This window comes from Gekko japonicus, unplaced genomic scaffold (genome assembly GCF_001447785.1).
Source record: "Gekko japonicus isolate JY-2015 unplaced genomic scaffold, Gekko_japonicus_V1.1 scaffold926, whole genome shotgun sequence".
NCBI lineage: Eukaryota > Metazoa > Chordata > Lepidosauria > Squamata > Gekkonidae > Gekko > Gekko japonicus.
This window is the reverse complement of record NW_015163629.1, coordinates 301,002-313,605: the sequence shown is the minus strand read 5'-3', so window position 1 is coordinate 313,605 and position 12,604 is coordinate 301,002. Positions and strand designations below refer to the sequence as shown.

Here is a 12,604-nt window from a genome sequence, read left to right as displayed (position 1 = left end):
TTTGGATTCCTAACTATGGGGGGGGGGCGTGCAGATCTGTCCTCGCAGAGGAGGGAGAGCTTGTACCTGAATAAAACTCGGTCTTAAAGGTGCCACTGGACTGTTTTGGAAATGCTGGCTCTGCAACTTACCTGGCTGCTTCTTGCTCTGACTGAGGGCTGCTGGGAGCAGGGGGTGGGGCTTGTTGCATGTGCCCGCCCCCTGGGCTCTTTACTGCCGGAGCTCTGCTCCTGTGCGCTCCTGCAGGAAATGACCCCTGTGCACATCAAACTGTCCTGTGCAAAGTTACACCAAGGGTCTGTCTAGCTCGGTTACTGGCTTCTGAGCACAGGGCTCCCAAGCACAGAAGGACCTTTCCCCTCACTTGACTACCCGAGATCCTTTAACTGGAGATGCTGGGGACTGAACCGGCGACCTTCTGCATGCCAAGCAGAGGCTCCACCCCTGCGCTGCAGTCCCTTCCCACTAAGAGAGGTGTCATTTCCAGTGAACTTCCTTCTCCTGCCAAACTCACAGGCTGCAACCCAAACGAACAGGCAAAGCGGCTCCCCGTTAAGTCTGTCTGCTGGTCCCATCTAGCTCAATAACTCAGCGTGGCTCTTCAAAAGAGACCTTTCTAAGGCCTGCTGTTGAAGAGCCAGTGTGGTGTAGAGGGGCAGAATGTCAGACTAGCGTATCGGAAATCCAGGTTTGAATCCCCCACTGTCCTGGAGGAACTCACGGGGTGACATTGGCCAAGGACTCTCCGTCTAATCCAGGAGTCCCCAACGCGGTGCCCGTGGGCATCATGGGGCCTGCGGACACCTTTCCTGGCACCCACCCAGTGTTTTTAGAACGTCAGTAGAGGCCAGTGGGGGTCCTGCCCAGCAGGGCTTGATTGGCCACTAGAGATCTGATGAGTGGTGCAGAGTAAAATAACTTTCAGTGGCAGTTGCCACCGCAGTATTGGTGTTATACTCTCCCACACTCCTTTTTCCTTGGGGGTTGGATTAGATGACCTGCAAGGTCCCTTCCAACACTTAACATTCTATGATTCCATGATTCCCAGTGTCTTTCTGTTGTTGTTGTTATTCTGCTTGATCCCTGTACCTGGGCCTCCTCTGTGAATGGCTCTGCCGCCTACGGAAACTGTTCTGCGGTTGCGCCCACCACCCTTTGTCAGAATTCCAAAGTTGCCCAAAGGCTCTAAAAGGTTGGGGACCCCTGGTCTGACCTATCTCACAGGGCTGTGAGGATAAAAATGCAGGAGAGAAGACTGAAGTTGGGAGGTACTTCGGGTCCCGCTGGGGAGAAAAGAGGGATATAAATATTTGTTTAAAGTATATCCATGAGCAATAAGTATAGCTGAGACTGGATTAAAGCAGTTGGTAATACCTGTGAATAGCAGCAAATTAGCATATAGATAATAAAAGAGTTAACACAGAGATGTGAGAACTGAATGACTTAGCATGTGTGAGTTAAGAACCTGATATCTCTGTTAAGCCCTGGGGGTTCCGTTGTCCTAATTTGCTGCTGTTCACAGGTTTTACCAACTGCTTTAATCCAATCTTAAATATACTAATCGCTCAGTTACTTATGCATCTTGACTGCAATTAGCCCTCCGTGACAACTAAACCCCCCCCCCCAACCTATATGCAATGGTTGGTGAAATCTTTTTCAGTGTATCCGAAGAAATGTGCACGCACACGAAAGCTTATGCCCAGAATTAAACTTTGTTGGTCTTCAAAGTGCCACCAGACTCAAACTTTGTTCTGTTGTTTCAGGCCGGGGGCAGAGTGACACAAATGCACACATCATTAGAGCGTTCATCAAAACACTCACTTGAATAGCAGAATACAAGGAATGTCCAGACAGCCTCTTATATTCAGTTCGGACGTCCCAAAGGTCAATTTCTGATCTGGACACCATGACTCGGTTCAGTGTAGCTTCGTCTGTCCCAACCCCCTGTGAACAAGAAGGTGAGGGCGTAAATTATTTTTCGTATCTACAAGCCGTCTCCCTACTTTAAAAACGACACGCAACATTTAAAACATTTCACAAAGCCATCACTGGGCTACATGCCAAATGTAAAACCTCAGTTTTGAAACAAAACATGCAGAAGTGGAAGGCTTACCTTCAAAGCCCTGCGTAGCTTTTCCGCAAAGAACGCAGGAGTGCTTCTCGCACATTTAACTTGCAAAGGGAGAGAGAAAAGAATTAGAGCAGACACCCTCAAGCTGCATTATCTCTGTTGAACAGCCCCTGAGCTCACACACACAGGGTGATTTCTCACGAGAGCTGCCTCGCAGCACAGCGCCTTTTGCCTCGACACAAACGTGTCAATTTCACACCTGAAGCTCCGGGGCTGCATTTGACTCGGGGCTTCGCCCGATTTCCTCCGCAGTTTCATCTGTGCTGCGAGGCAGCTCTCGTGAGAAATCACCCACACGCACAGCTTTGCAGGAAGGAGTTCCTGAAACAGCATATGGGGAACTCGCAAAAGATTCAAACAGGTGTTCCACGGCAGGCCTCCAGTAGACAGCGCACAGCTTATGCTGTTCTTTAGTGGTCAGTATGTTTTTCTTCCTGCTGCCCTCTTGTGGGTAATTGTAGATTGCATTTGCTGTGCACACTCAGAGGGAAGCAGCACACGACAGAACTGTGCGCAAATATGGAATCACAGAGTTGGAAGGGACCTCCAGGGTCATCTAGTCCAACCCCCTGCACAATGCAGGAAATCCATAAATACCTCTTCCCCCCCCAATGCCCCCAGTGACTCCTGCTCCATGCCCAGAAGAGAGCAAAAACAACCTCCGGGATCCCTGGGCCAAGCTGGCCTGCAGGAAAATTGCTTCCTGACCCCAAAGTGGCGATCCGCATTTCCCTGGGACACAGGAACTAGGTACTGATGCAGCCTTTCCTGCCTTTACTCTAAGTTAACTGAGTTCAATGGATTTACACTGGAATAATGCTGCACAGGACAGAATTGTAAGTCTATGCTTTGAGTGTTGGACTTGCACAGGGAAGCCCTGGGTTCGAAGTTGAAGACAATTATGAGTTCCATGGGATGCATGTGATCCTCTCAGATGAGCCACTTAGAAATCATCCTCTGTCTGTGGGACTTTTTAAAGCGTCATTAAAAAAACCCCTATGTATACTCCCCTCTGAGACAGCAACACTGGAAGATCAACACTTAAAGAGAAAGGAAGGAAGACCTATCAGCGTTAGGTTCTGAACTCCACATCGCTCCCCATGTAAAACCTGAGCTTTCCAGGGAGACAAACTGAAGAAGGTCTAATCGACTCAAAGCAAAAAAAAAGTCACCCAAAATTTCTAAGTCCACTGTACACCTAGCATATATCGTGAAACGGAAATTGGGGCACTGTGTCTTAACCCATGGCAAGGAGGAGACACATCTATCTAGGTTCTTGAAGGCTATGGCCACTTGGAACAAGGACCTGGGTTGCCGAGATATCCGTTTCCGAGCCGAAGAGCCAGCGCTGTCCGAAGCCGTTTCCGTGGTCATGTGGCCGGCATGACTAAACTCCAAGGCGCATAGAACACTGTTACCTTTCCACTGAAGCGGTACCTATTTATCTACTTGCACTTTCTTGCTTTCATACTGCTAGGTTGGCAGGAGCTGGGGCCAGAGACAGGAGCTCACTTCATCCCGCAGCACTAGGGTCCTGAACTGCCAAACGTCTGGTCTGTAGCTAGGTGTCTTAACCACTGGGCCACCGTGGCCCCCTACTCCTCGACTTACTCCCAAATAAATGGAAAGTGTAAAGAGCAGCATGTCATAACCATGCTGAAGGACAGTCAAACCTGCCTTGCACTTCTGATGCTGTAAGAGGCTCAAGCCCCTGAGAAACCTGCAAGGTGCAAGCCCTGCCCCCTCTTCAAGTACTCCTCCCAGGGTTGCCAACCTCCAGGCGGTTAGCAGTATACGAGAGATCACGGGAAAAGCAGTTAAGTACAACCGAAAGCTGTGATATAATTACTCGGTGTGACAGTATATATGTAACATTGTATAGTCAATTATAGTGTTTACTAAGCCCATGCTTGGGGAGGGGGGCAGCAGTGGGAGGGCTCCTAGTGTCCTGGCCCCACGGCTGGACCTCCTGATGGCACCTGGTATTTCTGGCCACTGTGTGACAGAGTGTTGGACTGGATTGGCCATTGGCCTGATCCAACATGGGCTTCTCTTATGTTCTTAACTTTTATGTGCAAAGGGTATAACAGATAAATGTTTTAAATAAATGAAGTACCTGTGCCAAAACTCAGTTCTAATTATTTCCTTAGCAGTTTCTTCTCGTGTATGTTTAGTCCAAGCATAGCAACTAGAAATGTGAAGGCCTGGGGGGGGGGGGGGGGGGGAAAAATTCAGGGGGGAAACGGGGGTTGTTTTTTTTTTTCCTGAAGCCTTTTTTGTGTTTTTTGTAAAATTGAAAAAAGAAAAGAAAAAAATTGATTATGGAACGTTATATTTTAACATGATGAATAAAATATTTTAAGACAAGGTATTCAAATATTTTCCAAATCGTTTCTAAAAATATGTATGGTATCAGATTGATCTAATTTCTGTGTACTGAGGACAAGCAAGTCCTAGGTTAAAAACTGAACTCTCCAATGCAAGAACAAGATGCATTTCTTCCTTTAGGAGGTGCTACTGTCACAAGAAAAGAAAAAGGTTTCAGTTTTGTTTTTGCATGTGGGTGGGTATTCTGTTTGTAATAATTGTTTGGATACACTATATTTTTAATATGCTAGTTGTGATAATTTCATGCCAAGTAAAAATGTCCATAGTCATATTTTATGTTCCTAAAGTAACAGAATGCCTTTCAATCTGGAAAATAAAAAAGAAGGGCTAATGTAGCATTTTTTTCAATTTTTCTGAACATTTCCTCCCCCCCCCCCAAAAAAAACCCAGAAAAAACCTGAATTTTTTCCCGAGCTTCAAAATTTCCGGAAATTTTACATCTCTAGTAGCAACGGCTGAGGCTTCCAATCCCCATTTCCGTCCTTTCTCAAGGCAAACACGGCAGTCAAACCAATCTTGTCAAATTTGTCTGTAGAATTCTACTACTCAACTTTGATCCGTCTCAGTATAAAGTTCTTTGCTGTAGCTCGCAGTATCTCTTAAAACATTTATCTGTTATACTCTCTGCATGTAAATGTTTGTATGAATGTGCTTGGTAAACAAATATAATGGGCTATAACTATGTTACACTGAGTAATTATATCACAGCTGTATTTCGGCTGTTCTTAACGGTCTCCCGGTGGAGGCTGGAGCTCTCCTGGGACAGAGATCAGTTCAGCCTGGAGAAAGTGGCCGTTCTGGAAGGTGGACTCTACGGCTTTAGAGCACAGCGAAGTCCCTCCCCTCCCCAAACCCCGCCCTCCTCTGGCTCCACCCCCAAAATCTCCAGGTGTTTCCCAACCCGGAGCTGGCAACCCTGCCCAGCAGGCAGAATGACAATCCACTCACTCGCATTCAAGATCCAATCCCTCCTTGACTGCATCAGAGACATGGCAGATCGCTGCCCAATAGCCAAACATCTCCTGTCCTCCTTACCAATAGCCAACAGCAGATACCTATATTGCCCCGACGTCTCCCTCTTTATAGTGTCCTCTATGGTCATCCCGCTGAGTTTTTGGTATTCAGAAAAGGCTGAAAACAAAAGAGAAAAACCACCAAAACAGTCAGCAGAAGGTGCTTGAAAATTTGAGAATGTTTATGACATTTTTTCATTTTGTGCCTCAGGCTATCTGGAATTTGTAACAGAGGAAGCCAATTTCACCTCTTCCCACATAACACAAGAACTCAGGTCCACCTAGTAATACTGAAGCTCAGCAGATCCAGGAGAGATGAAAGGAAGTCCTTTCAATGCATAGTCAGTCTCTGGAGTTTAGTAAAGGTAAAGGTTCCCTTGCTCGAAAGCCAGTTGAATCCGACTCTAGGGTTGCGGTACTCATCTCCGTTTCAAAGCCGAAGAGCCAGCGCTGTCCAAAGACATTTCCATGGTCATGTGGCCAGCCTGACTCTGGAGTTTACTGCCACATAATTTATTTATTGATACCCCACCTTCCCCCCCCCCATGGTGACATAAGGTGGCTTACTGCATTCTCCTCTCCTCCATGTTATCCTCACAACAGCCCTGTGAGGTAGGTTAGGCTGAGATTGTGATCCGTTTCAAACTGCCTTTGTATTCCGTTTTAGTAATGAGTTGCGAACGGATTTTTTCCCCATCATTTCAGAGAGACCTGTTTCAGAAACTGGCTGCTAGCAGAATTTCTTGACCCGTTCACACAAACCCACTTGCGTCGGGTTAGCAAAGCGTGGTTGAGCCGCTATTGAGGGAAACTGCTTTCCCCCGCTTTCAACCCCTTTGTTGCACTACTGAACTGCTGTGGTGTGCTCTTTAAATTGTCCACAGTGCTTCCTACTGTGCTGCTTTCCCCTCCAGCCCTTTTTGGTGTAGCGCCAGTTTGGTTTGGTGGTTAATCTGGGAGAACCGGGTTTGATTCCCCACCTCTCCACATGCAGCTGCTGGATGACCTTGGGCAAGCCACAGTACTGACAAGAGCTGTCCTTGAAAGAGCACTTTCTGTCAGAGCTCTCTCAGCCCCACCTACCTCACAGGGTGTCTGTTGTGGGGAGGGGGAGGGAAAGGAGACTGTAAGCCGCTCTGAGACCTCCTCAGGTAGTGAAGGGCGGGGTACAAATCCAATCTCTTCCAACAGCTGACCCTGCCTCTTCTGGATCGGGCAGGGTATCCAATGCAAGAGTCAGGCAGTGTGAGAGAAAGCTACCGCCTTTGGATCAGACAGCTTCCTCTTCTGCCCTCACACCTTACGAGTGCGCCTCAGTGTTATTAAAAATACAACAGGCACATGTTCGAATCTGGAAACCTGGCAAACCAGACCTACTTGCGCACTTAAAACACTCATCGTTAACGGAAGAGACGTAACTCAGTGGACTCGTTTCTTACTCTTTTTCAGCTGCTGCAAACTGCTGAAGCACAGAATCTCTGTGAATCGGTCTTCGTCCGTGCCCCACTTCTTCTCACCCGCGCTGTAGAGGACCTAGAAAAGGAGAGGAAGTGGATGAACCGCCTCCTCTGGAAGGCCCGAGCTCTTTCGTCAACACTAGTAAGCCCACTGCTTTGGAATGTCCTGGCCCCACAGGTGGACCTTCTGATGGCACCTGGTATTTCTGGCCACTGTGTGATACAGAGTGTTGGACTGGATGGGCCTTTGGCCTGATCCAACATTGGCATCTCTTATGTTCTTATGTTCTTATTGAGCCAAACAATTCACACCACCGAGACTGATGAGGTGAACTCAACATCCTGGTATATTTTCCCTCCAAGGAACTCTGGAGTACGTTGGTGGTGGAAAGTGCCAGCAAGTTGCAGCTGACTCATAGTGACACTGTAGGCCCTACACAGGGGCGTAGCGAGAGTTGTGGGGCATGGGCCGTGAGTGAGGGGGCACAGCCCCTAAATGCCCCGCTGTGGCTATGGGCCTGGCCCTACAGGGTAGGGTTTTCAAGACAAAAGATGTTCAGAGGTGATTTTGCCATTGCCTGTCTCTGCATAAAGACAAGATTGCTGTCTGGGTTCAACTGGGGGAACGATAACCAGACACCAAGTTGGTAATTCTTTATATCCGTTAAAAACATCTTCACTATTTTGCATGCTGATTTGACAACTCACACCCCCCCCATACATGTACAACTGCAATCTGTAAGTGCATTCCAGTGTCTGACGAAGTGTGCTTTGACTAAATCTACCTACACGGATATGTCACGTAAGACGTGCTTCTAATTTTTGTAAGTAAAAATTTTCTTTCTCTTGTTACCATTGGAGTCAGGTCGTCATTGTATTTTGTTTTTCTCTTAACCGGGAAACTTGGAGGATCAGGGATACTGCATAAATACCTCAACATTCCTCAGGCAGAAGGAAGCCATAATGGGCTTGAAAGTACAGAGGCACCTGCTGGTGAAACCTGAAAATCCGAAATGGCAGCTGAACATGATTACCAGCAGCCAGTGCCTTAGGACTCTGCAAACTGGTGTGACCTCCTCATCAGGGGCGAAAGTCATTTGAATTTCTTACCAGTGCTGTCTCTCTTGGTGGGACTGAAGCAGAAGATCTGAGGTACAACTCTGGCTACTTAGTGGTAAATCTATGTGAGTGTAAAGCGCCATCAAATTTCCAATCAACATATGGCCACTACAGCAAGGGGCTCTCGAGACAAGCAGGAAGCAGAGGTGGTTGGCCACTGCCTTCCTCTGCAGAGTCTTCCTTGGTGGTCTCCCTTCCAAGTACCGACCCTGCTGAGCTTCTGAGATCTGTTGAGATCAGGCGATACCATGCTGCTTTCTCTCAGTGGTACTCTCTACTGGCCTGTGTCTACATACTTTCACCTATCCTACCATAACTAGCAACCACAAATGAAGCAAATATCTAAAAAATGAGTTTAGATTTGCACCAGTTAGAAGCCCCCCCCCCCCCGAAGTTTTAATCTCCCAGTTGATGCAGGTGGGGCCTGGAATAGATCCCTGCGGCAGCCATTTCAAAAGGTATTGAGGGGGGGGATTAAACCCTCCCTGAGGTGTGTTTTTTTTAACTTTTTGGATTTTTCTGCAGATCCACAGAGTCCCCTTAGTCTCTAGAAAAACCTGTTGGGGGAGAGTGTGCCCTCTGCTGGCAGAAATAAGTATCTGCACGCAGAGGGGACTATTGAGAATTAGATATATAGGATGATTTATATATGATTGGAGACTAGCATTTCACCTGACACTGTTGCATCATTGCACTGTAGTTAGAAATTTTAAGCTGTCATCCAGTATTAACTTAATGTATCTTATCTTCATAAAGTGATATGATGTTTTTATGAACTATTAATTATTGACTATGTGTTGTGAGCCACCCTGAGCCCACTTGCGGGGTAGGGCGGGAGACAAATAGAATTGATTAAATAAATAAATGCCGGATGCCCACTGCAATTCAAACTTGGAAGAAAACAGCCAGGAAATGTCCCATGAATGATGGTATTCTCCGGCCAGCTCCTTTCTAAATCGGCCTACCTGCGCATCATTCTTGGCGAGATGTGCATCCACAATTGGACTTTCACTTCTTCTGCTCTGCAATCGGAGAGAAGTGAAACGGTTAAAACAAATCACAGGGAAGTGGCACAGAACATTTTATCAGTTAGATATCACTCCGTGCTCCCGTGTCCCAGATGCGAATCAAGGAGAGACAGGGAAAGGGGCGTGGCCCAGTGCAAAATAATCTGCTTTGCACGCAGCACGTTTAAAGTCCAATCCTCATCATCTCCAGTTATAACGATCAGGTTGCATAGAATATGAAAAACCTCCCTCTGAGAAGAATACTCATTCAGAACTGAGAGGAACACGCGTCAAGAGCCTGGAAAGCAGCAGGCACCTGCAAGTGACATTGTACGGGGCGAGGCACGTGGAGCTCTGGACAGTTTGCCACGGCCGGGAGCCCAACCTAGATGAACACATGTGAAGCTGCCTTGAACTGAGTCAGACCCCTTGATCCACCGAAGTCAGTATTGTCTACTCAAACCGGCAGCAGCTCTCCAGGGTCTCAGGCTGAGTTCTTGCCCATCACCCCCTACCTGATCTTTCTGTCTGGAAATGCCGGGGACTGAACTTGGGACCTTCTACAGGCCAAGCAGAGGTGCTGCCAAAGAGCCACAGCGCCTCCCCCACGGGAGCATTCCCTGGTGGCAGACGTGCCGTGAGAGGAACGGTGTGGTTCAGTACAAAAAGTCTGCGACCCAGAGGATGAGGGAAGCGGAAGCCGGAACGTCAGGGAAAGACCTCCTAGGGCACAGGGGGAACAGTTGATCGGTGCGGCGTGCTCCGGCCAATCCCCCCAGAGGCTGCCAAAGGACTGCTTACATGCGTCAGGTTGATCAGGGCTTTCCGGAAGTTACCAGACGTGTCAGAGCTGATGTCGGTGCGAAGGCTCCGGTTGTAAACTTTAATCAGAGAAACAAAAAAAATTAAGGGGGGGGGGGGAGGAGGAGTGGTCAGTGACGTTTGCCCTCACAGAAAGTGGTAACAAAGGAAAGCGAAGAACAGCCCAGGTGGGCAGACATGAACAAAAGGCCCTTATTCTCTGGCCTCTTTTCTCCTGCCCCTTGGTCTTCTGAAGACCATCAGGCCACATCCTCACACTTCTCCTGCCGTGCACGATGACAACAGAAAGCCAGCCTGCTGTAGTGGTTAGACTGTCGGACTAGGATGTGGGAGACCCAGGTTCGAATCCATGAAAGCTTGCTGGGTGACCTCGGGCCAGTGACACGCTCTCATCCTAACCCACATCCCAGGGGTGTCGTGAGGATAAAATGGGGGAGAGGGAAACCATAAGAGTCACTTTGGGCCGCTACCGGGGAGAAAGGCGGGCGTAAATGAAGGATGGAAGTTTGTGTTGGATATTGTAACTCTGCATGCAAGAGGATCCGGAAGGGAAAGGGTTAAGAGAATTCTCTCGCTGGGGTACATGTGGCAGTTGGCCCCACCCTCTCATCGGTTAGATGTCGAGCCTCTTTGGCTGAGAGCCAGTTTGGTGTAGTGGTTAAGTGAGCGGACTCCAATCTGGGAGAACCAGGTTTGATTCCCCACTCCTCCACTTGCACCTGGCTGGATGACCTTGGGCAAGCCATAGTTCTGGCAGAGCTGTTCTTGAAAAAGGGCAGTTTCTGTCACAGCTCTCTCAGCCCGGCCTACCTCACAGGGTGTCTGTTGTGGAGAGAGGAAGGGAAAGGAGACTGTAAGCCACTCTGAGACTCTGAGTGAAGGGCAGGGTATAAATCCAATCTCTTCTGCTTTGGCTCTTGCTTGCCTTCTGTTTCATCTCATATACGACCCCTCTTCTCCTCTCTCTTACATGGGCTCGGAGCTGAAGCAAATTAACCTTTCTGAAGTTAGCCTGTTCACAGTAAGTTAAATGTACCTACATGAATATGTGCTTCTATTTTTGTAAGTAAAAATTTCTTTCTCTGGTTTCCATTGGCATCAGGTCATCACTGTAATTTCTTTGAATAGCATTTCCCCCTTAACCGGGAAATGTGGAGGATTGGGATTCTGTGAAAAGCTTCTTGTGCTTCCAAGGCAAATGGTTATTTTTTAAAAAACGTTTAACCCGATAGTTTACAGATGAGCCGGCCCACAGCTGAATGCTCGTTTTGCAGCACTTTAAACATGCTCACTTGCTCCACTTCTCAGGTTACGTAGAGCCGGTTACGCTGCCAAGACTTGCAAGAGACCTTCCGGTCTGCACGACAAAGATTTGAGTGAGGAAAGCCTGGTTTCAATGATAAGCCCGAGAGCCTTGTCGTGCAACGATGCTAAACACGGAGGTCTCGTTTACGCTCTTAGCTCCACAACACCATTAGCCAATTGCTGATTCTGGTCTGGTTTCATCCATCTGGCCCTTAGGTGTGATATATTTTTATAAAAACAAAATTTTGATTTACAAAAAAACCAACAACACTAAATTAAAGGCCCCCTAGCCAGCTGTGTTCCATCTCTAGAGGACACCACCGTGTGGTTAATGGATGATCACTCAACTCCCATGCAACGGGATGCCTTCAGGACAAGTCCATTAATGACTCAATAAGCTCGTTCTTGGCTCTCGTTTTTATTGGCGCTGCCATGCAGCCTGCCCGGCTATCTCATTAGCATACCGTGCACTGGAGCTGGAAGCGAAACCTGCCCTCCACTCCAGGCTGGGGTCTATACATCTCGCCAGGAAAACAGCCATTTATCTTCCCGATCTTAATCAAAGCAATGGCCACCCTGTGCGCTAGCTGTACCTACGCCAAGTCTATCCTTCTCTGGCTCGGCTGCATTAAGCTTCCCAATCCATCTCGGTCAGCTCCTCTAGAGCTCCAAAATTCACGTGTCTGAAAAGCGGAAGACTCCCCCTCCGGGAACCACCTAAGAACGAAAGCAATTTGGGATGGACTTGGGGGGGGGGAGGGGAGGAACATGAGAAGTGAATTAGTCACCTATATACTAATAGCGAAAGGCGCCCCCTGTGTGCGGATATCTAAATCCGCACATCGGGGGCACCTGGGGGGCAGGGAGATTTCCCTGCACACGTGGGGCAATGCCCAGGTGTGCACAAAAATCTGAAAAGGTGAAAAAAAATATTGGGAGGATATTTAAATCCCACCAAAAGTAAAAGAGCGTCCCCTGCGCATGCGCAGGGAACGCTCTGCAAACTGCCTCGCCACCGCCACAGGGGACAGGAGGGTGGGAGAAGGCTTGGTGGGTTGGCCTCACCACCACTGCTGCTGTGGAGGGAGGAAGGGGGAAGCTTGGCAGGCCAGCCAGCCTCGCCGCTGCTGGGGAGAGAGGAAGGGGGAGGCTTGGCAGGTCGGCCGGCCTTGCTGCCGCTGCTGGGGAGGAAGGGAGAGTGAAGCTTGGCCGGCCGGCTGCTCGGGAGGGAGGGAGGAAGGGGGAAGCTTGGCGGGCCGGCCTTGCTGCTGGGGAGGGAGGGTGATGCTTGGCGGGCTGGAATACTCCCCCCCGCAAGTATCGCTTCGGAGCGGGGGGGGGGGGGGGCCCGAGGAGGCCTGG

General features: G+C 48.7%; 1 protein-coding gene across 1 annotated transcript in view; it reads right to left on the bottom strand.

Moving 5' to 3' along the window:
* The window catches only part of ANXA3 (annexin A3), a 35,037-nt gene that overhangs the window by 832 nt on the left and 21,601 nt on the right, over window positions 1-12,604 (bottom strand). The window contains exons 7-12 of the mRNA XM_015407526.1: window positions 9,917-9,996; window positions 9,074-9,130; window positions 6,972-7,065; window positions 5,555-5,650; window positions 2,114-2,172; window positions 1,822-1,944 (exon numbers count right to left, since the gene is read on the bottom strand). Coding sequence (XP_015263012.1) covers window positions 1,822-1,944; window positions 2,114-2,172; window positions 5,555-5,650; window positions 6,972-7,065; window positions 9,074-9,130; window positions 9,917-9,996 — 509 coding nt within the window. The remainder of the gene's footprint in view (window positions 1-1,821; window positions 1,945-2,113; window positions 2,173-5,554; window positions 5,651-6,971; window positions 7,066-9,073; window positions 9,131-9,916; window positions 9,997-12,604) is intronic.